We start from the raw sequence: 14430 nt of genomic DNA, 5'->3' as shown, positions 1-14430 counted from the left end.
TCACGGGCGGATCACAAGGTCAGGAGATTGAGACCATCCCGGCTAACACAGTGAAACCTTGTCTTTACTAAAAATACAAAAAAAAAAAAAAAAAGCCTGATGTGGTTGCAAGCACCTGTAGTCCCAGCTACTCGCCAGGCTGAAGCAGGAGAATGGCGTGAACCCGGGAGGTGGGGCTTGCAGTGAGCCAAGATTGCGCCACTGCACTCCAGCCTGGGCGACAGAGCGAGACTCCATCTCAAAAAAAAAAAAAGGAAAAGAAATTAGCCGGGCTTGGTGGTGGGTGCCTGCAGTCCCAGCTACTCAGGAGGCTGAGGCAGGAGAATCACTTGAACCCCAGAGACAGAGGTTGCAGTGAGCCGCGATCACACCAATGTGCTCCAGCCTGGGTGACAGAGTGAGACTCTGTCTTGGGAAAAAAATAAAAATAAAAAATTCTATAGAGACTGGGGTCTCCCTATGTTGCCCAGGCTGGCCTCAAACTCCTGGACTCAAGTGATCCTCCCACCTCAGCTTCCCAAGGTGATGGGATTACAGGGCTGAGCCACAGAGCCCAGCCCCTCTGCAACCTTTGAATACAGGAAGTATAGGGTTTGCCACTAGCAGAGGCCACTCACGGGGAGTCACATCATCCATTCTGCCTGGATGTCAGGCTGCAGGAACCTTCCAGCTTCAAAGGCCTGGCAGAGTCAAGAGATGTTTATTCAAGAGTCATCAGGGAGGCCGGGCGCGGTGGCTCACGCCTGTAATCCCAGCACTTTGGGAGGCCAAGGCAGGCGGATCACGAGGTCAGGAGATTGAGACCATACTGGCTAACACAGTGAAACCCCATCTCTACTAAAAATACAAAAAGTTAGCCAGGTGTGGTGGCGGGTGCCTGTAATGCCAGCTACTTGGGAGGCTGAGACAGGAGAATGGCATGAACCTGGATACCGCAGATCACGCCACTGCACTCCAGCCTGGGTCACAGAGCGATTCTCCATCTTGATAAAAGGCAGCTGAGAGACACAGCTCCTGTGCATTCTCCTGTACATGTATCCCATGCAACGAGAGGATCAAAGAGGTTCCCATTGTAAAGATGGAAAAACTGAGGCACAGAGAAGATTAAGCCACAGCTCAGGGTCAGCAGCTATTGAGTAGAGGAGCTGGGATCATGTCTCTCCAAAAATGCCACTCTCAGTACCCATGTCCCTGTGGTGCCTGGGAGTAAGCAATAGGAGAGAAACCCACCTGGGCAACATAGCAAGACCCCATCTCTACAAAAGTAAAAACGTAGCTGGGTGTGGTGGCACACACCTATAGTTCCAGCTACTAGGGAGGCTGAGGTGGGAGGATAGCTTGTCCCCAGGAGGTCAAGGCTGCAGTGAGCCATGATTGCACCACTGCACTCTAGCTTAGGTAGCAGAATGAGAGGTTGCCTCAATAAAACAGAAATGGCCAGGCACGGTGGGTCACACCTGTAATCCCAGCACTTTGGGAGGTCAATGTGAGCAGATTGCTTGAGGTCAGCAGTTCCAGACCAGCCTGACCAACATAGTAAAACCTCATCTCTACTAAAAATATAAAAATTAGGCCAGACACGTTGGCTCATGCCTATAATCCCAGAACTTTGGGAGACTGAGGCGGGTGGATCACTTGAAGCCAGGAGTTCAAGATCAGCCTGGCCAGCATGGTGAAACCCTGTCTCTCTAAAAATACAGAAATAAGGACCGGGCATGGTGACTCATGCCTGTAATCCCAACACTGCCGAGGTGGGCGGATCACCTGAGGTCAGGAGTTCGAGACGAGCCTGACCAACATGGTGAAACCCCATCTCTACTAAAAATACAAAAATTAGCCGAGTGTGGTGGTGGGTGCCTGTAATCCCAGCTACTAGGAGGGCTGAGGCAGGAGAATCGCTTGAACCCAGGAGGCAGAGGTTGCAGTGAGCTGAGATCGTACCATTGCACTCCAACCCGGGCAACAAGAATGAAACTCCGTCTCCAAAAAAAAAAAAAAAAAATTTAGCTGGGTGTTGTGCCAGGCACCTGTAGTCCCAGCTACTCAGGAGGCTGAGTCACGAGGATTTCTTGAACCTGGGAGATGGAGGTTGCAGTGAGCTGACATGGCTCCACTGCACTCCAGCCTGGCGACAGAGCCAGACTCCGTCTCAAAAAAAAAAAAAAAAAAAAAAACCCAAAAACTACAAAAATTAGCTGGGTGTAGTGGTGCATGCTTGTAATCCCAGCTACTCAGGAGGCTGAGGCAGGAGAATCACTTGAACCCAGGAGGCGGAGGTTGCAGTGGGCCAAGATCACACCATTGTACTCCAGCCTGGGCCATAGAGTGAGACCCAGTCTCAAAAATTATAATAATAAAAGGAGAGAAGGATAGGCACGGATCCTGGACTGAGTGCTGTGGTTCCCAGGGCCCTCAGCTCCTTCCTCTGTAACCCAAGATGATGTAAGCTCAGCCTAGAAATGTTAGGATCAATGATACCCAAGTCAGAAGCATGGGGTGGGCTCCATCGGGCCCCTCCAAACCTTTCGTGATGCAGTCCCCAGGCCTGCCTGGGCTCAGAGGGCTGGGATTTTTCGGGGTGAGTGGCCTGTCATCAGTGACAATTGGTCTAGTCGGACCCAAGGCCAGGATGGGTCATCCTCAGGCCCCTGGTCACACACAGACTCCCCAAAATGAGATCTGGGGCTGCTTTTGGGGCAGTCGAGAAGGACGGCAGAGAGGACAAATGGCATTGGCTTTCTGGCTGGATCAGATTCTGTGGCCGGCGCCAGAGGAGCCTGGGCGAGACCTGGCAGATGGTCTGTGCACTGGGAGCCAGGAGATGCAGGCAGGTACCTTAGCACTAGAGACCTAGTTTTTCCAAGGCAGCTGAAGAGTTTGGGGGAAGGGCGTACATTTTGCATCATCCCCGCTCACCTCCCCTTCCAGGAGAACTCACTGTCCCCCGTCTCAGATTCCCAGGGCCAGGCCGGGTCTCTGCCCCAACAAAGACTCTCTTCTTGGCCAAACTTGAGTCAGAGTCCTCTGAAATCTCTTCTGCATTGGGCCTTGACCTTGGCTCCCATGCTGTCTTTGATCTGTCTCGCCCAGTTTTAGCAAGAATCCTGCTAAGTCAGTTTCTTGACAGCTGATCGCCCTGGCCTGGCTTCAGCAAGGATCCTGTTAAGTGAGTTTAAGGTGACTCCCCAAGTCTTTACAATTTTCTCTCCACTGACACCCCCTTGCCCTGCTCCACGGCTATAAATCCCCCCTTGTCGACAACTTCGTTGATTCGGAGTTGAGCTCAATTTTGCCTGCAGTAGTCTTGAATAAAGCCTTGTTTACTTTAAAAAATCATCAGAATTATATATGTGTGTGGATTTTTTTTTTTCTTTTTCTTTTTTTTTTTTTTTTTTTTTGAGACGGAGTCTCGCTCTGTCGCCCAGGCTGGAGTGCAGTGGCCGGATCTCAGCTCACTGCAAGCTCCGCCTCCCAGGTCTACGCCATTGTCCTGCCTCAGCCTCCCCAGTAGCTGGGACTACAGGCGCCCGCCACCTCGCCCGACTAGTTTTTTGTATTTTTTTAGTAGAGACGGGGTTTCACCGTGTTAGCCAGGCTAGTCTCAATCTCCTGACCTCGTGATCCGCCTGTCTCGGCCTCCCAAAGTGCTGGGATTACAGGCTTGAGCCACCGCGCCCGGCCTTCATTTTTTTAAGAGGGAGTCTCACTCTGTCGCCCAGGCTGGAATACTGAAATGTAGTGGCTCGATCTCGACTCACTGCAACCTCTGCCTCTCAGGTTCAAGCGATTCTCCTGCCTCAGCTTCCCAAGTAGCTGGGACTATAGGCGCCCACCATGCCCGGCTATTTTTTTTTTTTCATATATTTAGTAGAGATGGGGTTTCACCATGTTGGCCAGGCTGGTCTCAAACTCCTGACCTCGTGATCCGCCCACCTTGGCCTCTCAAAGCGCTGGGATTATGGGCGTGAGCCACCATGCCCGATCATGTGTGCCTTTTTCATAGAGATGGTGTTTCACTGCTGCCCAGGCTGCCCTTAAACTCTTGAGCTCAATGGATCCTCCCAGCTTGGCCTCTCAAAGTGCTGGGATTACAGGTGTGAGCCACCACTGTACCCAGCCCCATTTTTTTTTTTTTTGAGACAGGGTCTTGCTCTGTCACCCAGTCAGGAGTGCAGTAATGCAATCATGGCTCACTGCAGCCTTCACCTCCCAGACTCAGGTGATCCTCCCACCTCAGCCTCCCGAGCAGCATGACTACAGGCACGTATCACTATGCCCGGCTAATTTTTAATTTGTACAGACAGGGCCTTGCCGTGTTGCCCAGGCTGGTCTCAAACTCCTGGGGGCTCAAGTGATCCTCTCGCCTCAGCCTCCAATAGTGCTGGCATTACAGGCATGAGCCACGTTGGCTGGCCAACTGTAATTATGTAAAAGCTTGGATTTTTTTTAGACGACACCGTCGTCACTGTGAGAAAACAACCCTCCCATTAGGCCAGTTTCTGCACCACTACAACTACCAAAGTCTACTGCCGCTAAGAGATAAGCCTTAGCTTTGCTATTTATTTATTCATTTACTTAGAGATAGGGTTTTGCTCTGCACCCAGGCTGTTTACTTTTCTTTTTTTTCAGACAGAGTTTCGCTCTTGTTGCCAGGGCTGGAGTGCAATGGCGCGATCTCGGCTCACCACAACTTCTGCCTCCTGAGTTCAAGCAATTCTCCTGCCTCAGCCTCCCGAGTAGCTGGGATTACAGGCATGCGCCACCATACCCGGCTAATTTTTTTTTTTTTTTTTGAGACGGAGTCTCGCTCTGTCGCCCAGGCTGGAGTGCAGTGGCGCCATCTCAGCTCACTACAAGTTCCGCCTCCCAGGTTCACGCCATTCTCCTGCCTCAGCCTCCCAAATAGCTGGGACTACAGGCGCCCACCACCACACCCGGCTAATTTTTTAATATTTTATTAGAGATGGGGTTTCACCATGTTAGCCAGGATGGTCTCGATCACCTGACCTTGTGATCCGCCCGCCTTGGCCTCCCAAAGTGCTGGGATTACAGGCGTGAGTCACCGCGCCCGGTCTAATTTTGTATTTTTAGTAGAGATGGGGGTTTCTCCATGCTGGTCAGGTTGGGCTTGAACTCCTGACCTCAGGTGATCCGTCCGCCTCGGCCTCCCAAAGTGCTGGAATTACAGGCGTGAGACACCACGCCCTGCCTTATTTATTTATTTAGAGACAGGGTCTCACTGTGTCACACAGGCTGGAGTACAGTGGCGCAATCATAGCAAACTGCAGCCTCGATCTTCTGGCCTCGAGCCATCCTTGTGTCTCAGCCCCCAAAAGTGCCGAGATTACAGATAGGAGACTCCAAGTATGACAGCCTTAGTTTATCTTTTCTTTTCTTTTTTTTCCGAGACAGAGTTTCACTCTTATTGCCAAAGCTGGAGTGCAATGGTGCTATCTTGGCTCACTGTAAATTTGACCTTCCGGGTTCCAGCGATTCTCCTGCCTCAGCCTCCCAAGAAGCTAGGATTACAGGCGTGTACCACCACACACACCTAGTTTTTATATTTTTAATAGAGATGGAGTTTCACTACGTTGGCCAGGCTGGTCTCGAACTCCTGACCTCAGGTGATCTGCCTGCCTCAGCCTCCCAAAATGCTGGGACTACAGGTGTGAGCCACCACGCCTGGCCAGCTTTTCTAAGCCACAGAGATCTGGTGAATGTTTACAACTGCAGCAGAATGTGGGCCACCACAAGGCTACAAAAGCCCAGAGGAGAAACAGGAGAAACAGCCGCATAGCAGCCGTTGCACATGTCCATGGTCATGCACTCATGGGAGATGGATGGTGTGAGTTTAGGGTGGTGAATTTCTTTTTTTATTTTATCATTATTTTTTTCTTTTTTGAAATGGAGTTTTACGGCCGGGCGCGGTGGCTCAAGCCTGTAATCCCAGCACTTTGGGAGGCCGAGATGGGCGGATCACGAGGTCAGGAGATCGAGACCATCCTGGCTAACACGGTGAAACCCCGTCTCTACTAAGAAATACAAAAAATAGCCGGGCGAGGTGGCAGCGCCTGTAGTCCCAGCTACTCGGGAGGCTGAGGCCGGAGAATGGCGTGAACCCGGGAGGCGGAGCTTGCAGTGAGCTGAGATCCGGCCACTGCACTCCAGCCTGGGCGACAGCGCAAGACTCCGTCTCAAAAAAAAAAAAAAAAAAAAAGAAAGAATGAAATGGAGTTTTACTCTTGTTGCCTAGGCTGGAGTGCAATGGTGCAATCTCAGCTCACTGCAACCTCCACCTCCTGGGTTCAAGCAATTCTCCTGCCTCAGCATCCCAAGTAGCTGGGACTACAGGCACCTGCCACTACGCCTGGCTAATGTTGCATGTTGCATGTTTGGTAGAGACGGGGTTTCACCATGTTGGCCAGTCTGGTCTTGAACTCCTGACCTCAGGTGATCCACCCACCTTGGCCTCCCAAAGTGCTGGGATTACAAGTGGGAGCCACTGTGCCTGGCCACGTTCTTGTGGTTTTTGTTGGTGATTTTGCTATTGAAATTCCCCCAGACACTGAAATGCTGTCCAGGGTTCCTAAGTACCAAAAGACTGTGATGGCTGGGCTCAGTGGCTCACGCCTGTAATCCCAGCACATTGGGAGCCGAGGCAGGAGGACTGCCCAAGGCCAGGAGTTCAAGACCAGCTTGGGCAATATAGTGAGACCCCCTAGCAGTACAAAAACTTTTTTAAAATTAGTCCAGTGTAGCCTGTAGTCCCTACTCAGGAGGCTGAGATTGGAGGATCACCTGAGCATGGGAGGTTAAGGCTGCAGTGAGCTATGATCACACCAAAAATAAAATACTTAAAAAAAAAAATCTGTGATGCACCTCATGGAGAAAATCCCTTATAGGGAAGCTTCATGCAGACATGAGTTTCAGTGCCGCTGGCTGTGAGTTCAATGTGAATGAATCCACCATAGATATTAAATAAGATGTCTTTAAACAAACATACATAAAACAAGGTTGTATGAATCGGTGGATGAAAATGGTGTGGCCTGGGCCGGGTGCAGTGGCTCACACCTGTAATCCCAGCACCTTGGGAGGCCAAGGCGGGGGATCACTTGAGGTCAGGAGTTTGAGACCAGCCTGGCCAACAAGGTGAAACGCCATCTCTACTAAAAATACAAAAAATAAATTAGCTGGATATGGTGGCCTGAGCCTGTAGTTCCAGCTACTGGGCAGCAAAGGGGCGGGGAGGGGGGGAGCGGGGGCGGGGGCTGAGGCCGGAGAATCGCTTGAATCTGAGAGGCAGAGGTTGCAGTCAGCCGAGATCGTGCCACTGCACCCAGTCTGGGCGACAGCGCGAGATGCTGTCTCAAAAAAAAAAAAAAAAATTTAAAAAGGGCTGGGCGCCGTGGCTCAAGCCTGTAATCCCAGCACTTCAGGAGGCCGAGGCCGGTGGATCATGACGTCAGGAGACTGAGACCATCCTGGCTAGCATGGTGAAACCCTGTCTCTACTAAAAATACAAAAAATTAGCCGGGCGTGGTGGCGGGCGCCTGTAGTCCCAGCTGCTCGGGAGGCTGAGGCAGGAGAATGGCGTGAACCTGGGAGGCGGAGCTTGCAGTGAGCCGAGATCGCGCCACCGCACTCCAGCCTGGGCGACAGAGCGAGACTCCCTCAAGGAAAGGAAAGGAAAGGAAAGGGCAGGGCAGGACAGGGGAGGGGAGGGGAAGGGAGGGGAAGGGAGGGGGGAGGGGAGGGAAGGGGGGAGGGGAGGGGAAGGGAGGGGAAGGGAGTGGGGAGGGGAGGGAAGGGGGGAGGGGAGGGGGGAGGGGAGGGGGAGGGGAGGGTGAGGGGGGGAGGGGAGAAAGGAAAGGAAACAGCAATTGCTGGGTTTGAGTCCCAGTTGTGGCCTTAGCATCCCTGTCGCAGTTTCTCTATCTGGAAAACGGCAACAAAACCTGGGCTTCCCAGTGCGTTATAGGGAGACTAAATGAGGTAATAATGGTGTATCACGTGTTGGGGATGTGGCCACTGCAATAGAAACAGTATTTGTTTTATTGTTATGCCCAATGATGGAGGGCCGAGACGAGTTCTTCTCTACGATCTAGCATCCAGACTCACTCACTCCCTGAGCCTCAGTTTCCCACTCTGTAGAATGGGAGACCCAAGCCGGGCGCGATGGCTCACGCCTGTAATCCCAACACTTTGGGAGGTCGAGGTGGGCAGATCACCTGAGGTCAGGAGTTCAAGACCAGCCTGGCCAACACAGTGAAACCCTGTCTATAGAAAATACAAAAAAATTAGCCGGGCGTGGTGGCAGACGCCTGTAATCCCAACCACTCGGGAGGCTGAGCGAGGAGAATCGTTTGAACCCCAGAGGTGGAGGTTGCAGTGAGCCAAGATCCTGCCACTGTACCCCAGCCTGGGGCACAGAGGGAGACCCCGTCTCAGAAACAAACAAACAAACAAAAACCGGAGACCAGCAGCACCGCCTCCCCGCCATTTCACCCACTTGCCCAGTGCAAGAGTGGCCGAGTCTCAACTCCACGTGCCTAGTGTGGAGAGGCGGCAGGATCGGGACTCCAGAGGGCGTGAACCAGGTAGTGTTTATTGCCAGGAGGACACCCGCGCTGCCTCCGGACCCCAGAGGGTTTTGACACGAATGACTTAAAGGCACTGGCTTCTGTCCAGCTCCAGCCCTGCCCCGCAGGGCCTGGGGGTGGAGACCCCATCACCACGCAGCCTCGACCCGCCCCTTCCTCCAGAGCTGCAGCTCCGCCCAGTGGCTGAAGATAGCAAAGCCTTGCAGGGCGGAGGTTCCCAGGATGCAGTGAGGCGGGGTGGCCCCAGGCTGGCCGGGGGTGGGGGTGGCGTAAGGGGGCTCTTCCCGCGGACGGGTGAGGGACTACGAGACGCTGGGGGGCAGGCGGGCAGCCGCAGTCTTCTCCACCACGAAGCCGTAGTTATACTGGGGGAAGGGGAGAGTGAGAGTGAGCAGGTGCCACAGTAAAGAGAGGACCAAAGCGGGGGTGACTGAGGAATGGCAGAGGGGGTACTTAGGGACTTGAGTGGTCTTCAGTCCTGGAGAGATGGGGTGCGTCTGGGGGCACGTGGGGATGGGGAAGACTGGAACAGCCTAGGGCGGAGGGGGGTTGGGGTCCCAGCCCCTCAGGCACCTCCTCCCTAGCCCTGCACCCACCTCCTCCTCAATGTCCGCCAGAGACTTGATGGTCAGGTCCCCAAAAGCAGAGAAGGCCTGGCGGGCAGAGGTGGATCAGCCTTGGGCCCGATCCCAACCTGAAACCCCCTTTCCCTCCTTTTCAAGGAGTCCTGCTCTCCCCCCGCCCCCACACTCCCCAAATATTCCCTCGTCATCCCTCCCCCTTCTTTTTTTTGTTTTGTTTTGTTTTTAGAGACAACGTCTCTAAAGCCACGCCTGGCTAATTTTTGTATTTTTAATAGAGACGGGGTTTCACCATGTTGGCCAGGCTGGTCTCCCATCTCCTGACCTCAAATGATCCACCTGCCTTGTCTCCCAAAGTGCTGGGATCACAGGCGTGAGCCACCGCGCCCGGCATCCCTCCCCCTTCTTGTCGCAGCCTCTAGCTACTGGTGTCCAGCTGCTTTCTCTGGATGGACCCCTCCCCATTCTGAGACTGAAGACCTTCCAGCTGCCACCTGGAGGTGACACACTCCAGCCCCAACCCTGGACGTGGCCCTCTGTGCTGGGGCGCTGGATACAGGGATGTCCTGGCACCCAGAATGGTGATGGCAGGCGGAGACCCAGGCTCCCCGAGACCCCAACTCACCAGGGGGCTGCAGCTCTTGCCCTCAAATCGTGGGTGGAGTGTGAAGGGAACCCCATCCATGGCTGAAAAACATATGGGAGGGGAGGAGGTGAGGTGCAGGGAACTGTCCACCCCACCTGCAGAGGCCAACCCCACACAGCCTGGCTCTTTCAGTCTTTACAGAATCTAGAGTTGGAAGAGGGAGGTAGGAAGATCCTTCCTGGTCGTGTAATCTCAAGACAATCACACCCTCCACCTCCATACCTCAGTTTCCCCACTCTGTGCTCACCTGAGATGCCATAGAGGCTAGAGGCCTCGTAGATGGAGTCATTCCTCCGCAGAGTGGATGCCCGAGAGCCCAGCCTTGACGGTGTCCGCTCCAGGAGGCCGCCCTTACTGGAGGTGGGATGACCCAGGTTAAGCTTCATCCTACCCCCACGGCCACCCCCACTCCGATGCCTGAGGGCTCACCTCGGCTGGCTGGCTGCATCCAGAGACAGGCCCTGCATGTCCCGGCTGAGACCTCGGGGCTTGGGCACTGGCCTCGGGGCCTTGGCCTTCTTGCACCAGATGGCAAAGCCGCCCATGTCCCTGGACCGGGAGGGAAGGTAGGAGGGATGCTGGCCCCATGTGGGGCCAGGGTTGAGGATAGCCCCTGGGAAAGGCAGGGGACCTGGGCCTCCAGGTGACCTCTGTCTTTTGGGGGATTTTTTTTTTTTTTTTTTTTTGAGACGGAGTTTCACTCATGTGGCCCAGGCTGGAGTGCAATGGCGTGATCTCGGCTCACTGCAATCTCCACCTCCCAGGTTCAAGCAATTCTCCTGCCTCAGCCTCTGGAGTAGCTCGGATTACTGGCAACCATGCCCAGCTAATTTTTTTTTTTTTTTTAGTAGAAACAGAGTTTCACCGTGTTGGCCAGGCTTGTCTTGAACTCCTGACCTCAGGTGATCCACCTGCCTCGGCCTCCCAAAGTGCTGGGATTACAGGTGTGAGCCACCGCACCCAGCCTTTTAAGCGATTTTTGTTTTAGCATCTTGACCCGCACCCTAAGCACCACACCAAACTAATACTGCTGGGTTCAAATCATCATTCTGTCTATTTTATTTTATTTTTTATTTTATTTTATTTTATTTTTGAGACAGAGTCTCGCTTTGTTGCCCAGACTGGAGTGCAGTGGCACGATCTCAGCTCACTGCAACCTCCACCTCACAGGTTCAAGCGATTCTCCTGCCTCAGCCTCCTAAGTAGCTGGGCTACAGGCGTGTGCCACCATGCCCGGCTAATTTTTTGTATTTTCAGTAGAGATGGAGTTTCAACATGTTAGCCAGGATGGTCTCGATCTCTTGATCTTGTGATCCGCCCATCTCTGCCTCCCAAAGTGCTGGGATTACAGGTGTGAGTCACCACGCTCAGTCCTGTTCTGTCCACTTGAGACACCAAGTCACTGACTCCTCATGAGTCCTACAAGATGGCATACATGTCTCGGTTTTAACATGAAGAATCCGAGGGTCAGAAGGTGGCAGAAGGAACAGGAGACCTCAAGGTTGTCCCTGAGGGTCAGATTCGCGAGATCATGAGTTGGGAGGGCAGGGAAGGTAGCTAGACACTGGGGGGTGGCCCTACCCTATTCGAAGGTATCCAGGCACTGTCTTGGTCTTTCCACTCAGCCGGACATCAAACACAGCTGTGTCTGCAGCTCCCAGGGGCAACAGCTTCACACACATGCGTTTCTTCTTGGACACAGAGGCCTCTGGGAGTGGGGGGCAGGGGAATAAGAGAAGGAAGCCAGGAAGGGGTGGGAGGGCCCAAAGATGACTCCAGGATGAGGCTCACCAGGGTGCTGTTTAAGGCAGCCGCATGGACAGCATTGGGGATGGGGGGTGGGAGGAGTGGTTAAATCATGAATGGTATAGATGAAGGAGGGGATTCCAGGCAGCCTTTAGGAGCCACTGGAGTAGGCTGATCTTTGGTGATATGAAGGTGCATTCATGAGGTGGCTAGCTGTGGAATCAGACAGAGCTGGGTGCCCATCCTGGCCCTCAAAGCTTACTTTCTCTGAGTCCTCTAATCCTATAGAAGTTGGCCAGCTAGCACCTGTGAGCCAAATCTGGCTCAAGGCCTGTTTTCTTTTTTTTTCTTTTTTTTTTTTTTTGAGACGGAGTCTCGCTCTGTCGCCCGGGCTGGAGTGCAGTAGCCGGATCTCAGCTCACTGCAAGTCCTGCCTCCCGGGTTCACACCATTCTCCTGCCTCAGCCTCCTGTGTAGCTGGGACTACAGGCGCCCGCCACCTCGCCCGGCTAGTTTTTTGTATTTTTTAGTAGAGACGGGGTTTCACCGTGTTAGCCAGGATGGTCTTGATCTCCTGACCTCGTGATCCGCCCGTCTTGGCCTCCCAAAGTGCTGAGATTACAGGCTTGAGCCACCGCGCCCGGCCTCAAGGCCTGTTTTCTTTCCTTTTTTTTTTTTTTTTTTTGAGACGGAGTTTCGCTCTATCACTCAGCCTGGAGTGCAATGACGCGATCTCAGCTCACTGCAATCTCCGCCTCCCGGGTTCAAACAATTCTCCTGCCTCAGCCTCCCGAGTAGCTGGGACTACAGGCGCCCGCCACTATGCCCAGCTAATTTTGTATTTTTAGTAGAGACAGAGTTTCACCATGTTGGCCAGGCTGGTCTGGAACTCCTGACCTCAGGTGATCTGCCGGCCTCAGCCTCCCAAAGTGCTGGGATTACAGGTGTTAGCCACCACACCCAGCCTAAGGCCTGGTTTCATACAGCTCATGAGTTAAGAATGATTTTTACATTTTTAAGGAATTGTAAAAAAAAATGAATATGAACACACGTCATCTGGCCTGTAAAGCCTAAAATATTTACTATCAGGCCCTTTACATAAAAGTTTGCCAACTCTCAGAAAAAAATAAAGAAAAAAAATGTTTGGCCGGGCACGGTGGCTCACGCCTATAATCCCAGCACTTTGGAAGGCCCAGGCGGGCGGATCACCTGAGGTCAGGAGTTTAAGACCAGCCTGACCAACATGGAGAAACCCCGTCTCTATTAAAGATACAAAATTAGCCGGGCGTGGTGGCGCACGCCTGTAATCCCAGCTACTCGGGAGGAAGAGGCAGGAGAATCGCTTGAACCCGGTAGTGGGAGGTTGCCGTGAGTCGACATCGCGCCATTGCACTCCAGCCTGGGCAACAAGAGCAAAACTCTGTCTCAAAAAAAAAAAAAAAAAAAAAAAAAGTTTGCCAACTCTAGTATGAATGAATATAGCCTGAGTCAAATAAAAATGACAAGAAAGGGTGCGAAATTCAGGTGGGGCTGGGAAGGCCACACTAGGGTTGTGGGCCTCAGAAAAGGAGGGGTAGGGAAGGGTGAAGGTGACATCTCAGGAAGGAGGCAGAATGAGCTACAAAGAGGAGAAAAAAAAGTGTTCCAGGCAGAGAAAGCGGCGTGTGCAAAGCCTGGAAATGAAAAAAGAGAACTGCGCAGTGGTTTTGCTTGGCTATGGTGTAAAAAGACACAAGTAGCACAACAGTAGTGAAACAGGTGGCGTGGACTGAACTCTTAACTCGAGGATGGAGGCTGTGCCAATCACATCACACATTTTGAATCAGGACAAGGAATATCGGTCCACCCTAGGGCAGCGCTCTGAGTCTGCAGCCAACCCTGTCATCACCCCGTGTGCCGGGGGCAGCCGAGGCTCAGATACCGCGCGCCCGTCGTCCCTCCTCCCCCGCTCCTCCCTGCAAGGGACCCGGACAACTCTCGCCTCCGACGCAGGCCTTACTGGAATCCATGGGGTCGCAGACCGGGGAGAAGCCCAGCGGCAGGGGGCTCTTGTCCACCACGATCTGGATATCGGCCACCACGTTCTCCTGGGGGTTCTAGGGGTGGAAGGGGGACACAGCGAGGGTCGCCTAGCAGCGAGGACAGCGCAGCTGGCATAGGGCACAGTGAACAGGCAGGGGAGGTGGGCAGACCCTGGTGGTCCCGAAGGTGGGCACCCCTTACCTCTAGGCTGCCCAGAGAACTAAGGCACAGGAAGTAGCCAGATTTCTGCGCGAAGCTCTTGCCAAAGCTGGCGGGTGCCCCCTCGACGGTGCAGGAGATCTACCGGGAGGACGCGGGTCAGCGCCGGACTCCCACCCCACAGCGGCTGCCTCCCCCATTCGACCCCCGCCCCTCGACGTCGCTCACCGCGCTGAACCCCCGCGGCGGGGGTGCAGAGGCCGACGACCAAGCCAGGCCAGCCAGCGGCGCCGAGTCTGTCCCGGGTACAGGATCCATCCTGCGATCGGAGCGCCGAAGGCGGGGTCGTGGGGGACAGCCTGGAACCTCGGAGCAGCCTCCCGACGGCAGCGCTCGCGGTCGAACTACAACTACCAGAAGGCCATGCGGGGCGCAGATTGCCCGGAAGCGCAGTATACGCGTGCCCGAGGGGCTGCTGGCCAATGGCGTGGGGAGGCGGGACCACGACCCACGCGTCGCCCGGGTTGCGCGCTTGAGCGACGATTGCGGAAAAAGGTCTTGTCGGCTTTCCTAGCCCAGCAACTTCCGCCGGAAATGCTACGGCACAGGACCAAGAGACTGGTTCTCTGCAAATCTGCACTACGTTCCCCAGAATTCCTTGCGGCCGCAATAGCTA

The 14430-nt window shown here is 53.9% G+C and overlaps 1 protein-coding gene and 1 long non-coding RNA gene across 3 annotated transcripts; one reads left to right on the top strand and one right to left on the bottom strand.

Annotated features, from left to right (window-relative positions):
• Positions 1-8587: 8587 nt before the first annotated feature.
• Positions 8588-14174, bottom strand: MVB12A (multivesicular body subunit 12A). 2 transcript variants are annotated; one of them, XR_013409206.1, is made up of 9 exons: positions 13983-14174; positions 13797-13895; positions 13573-13669; positions 11409-11535; positions 10257-10376; positions 10075-10181; positions 9781-9868; positions 9197-9380; positions 8588-8965 (listed from the first exon to the last, which is right to left on the bottom strand). XR_013409206.1 is itself a non-coding variant. In XM_015123259.3 (9 exons), the coding sequence occupies exons 1-9, from the start codon at positions 14070-14072 to the stop codon at positions 8903-8905; spliced, it is 822 nt and encodes a 273-aa protein (XP_014978745.1). In that variant the 5' UTR covers positions 14073-14174; the 3' UTR covers positions 8588-8902. The 2 variants fall into 2 exon arrangements, 1 of the variants encoding a protein (XP_014978745.1); XM_015123259.3 differs by having other exon boundaries at positions 9197-9253; positions 9807-9868.
• Positions 11906-14162, top strand: LOC144336847 (uncharacterized). The gene is made up of 2 exons (XR_013409211.1): positions 11906-12291; positions 12972-14162. It is a non-coding gene; the product is annotated as an uncharacterized LOC144336847 (long non-coding RNA).
• Positions 14175-14430: the final 256 nt, after the last annotated feature.

This window comes from Macaca mulatta, chromosome 19, assembly GCF_049350105.2.
Source record: "Macaca mulatta isolate MMU2019108-1 chromosome 19, T2T-MMU8v2.0, whole genome shotgun sequence".
Lineage (NCBI taxonomy): Eukaryota > Metazoa > Chordata > Mammalia > Primates > Cercopithecidae > Macaca > Macaca mulatta.
Note: the sequence above shows the minus strand (reverse complement) of the source record. Positions and strands in the feature narration are given on the sequence as shown.

Excerpts from the sequence above, each read along its gene's own strand:
- MVB12A (XM_015123259.3), bottom strand. The coding sequence starts at position 14,072 with ATGGATCCTGTACCCGGGACAGACTCGGCGCCGCTGGCTGGCCTGGCT. Across the intron at positions 13,670-13,796 it reads GTTCTCTGGGCAGCCTAGAG|AACCCCCAGGAGAACGTGGT; the intron begins GTAAGGGGTGCC and ends TTCCACCCCTAG. Across the intron at positions 10,182-10,256 it reads GATGCAGCCAGCCAGCCGAG|TAAGGGCGGCCTCCTGGAGC; the intron begins GTGAGCCCTCAG and ends TCCCACCTCCAG.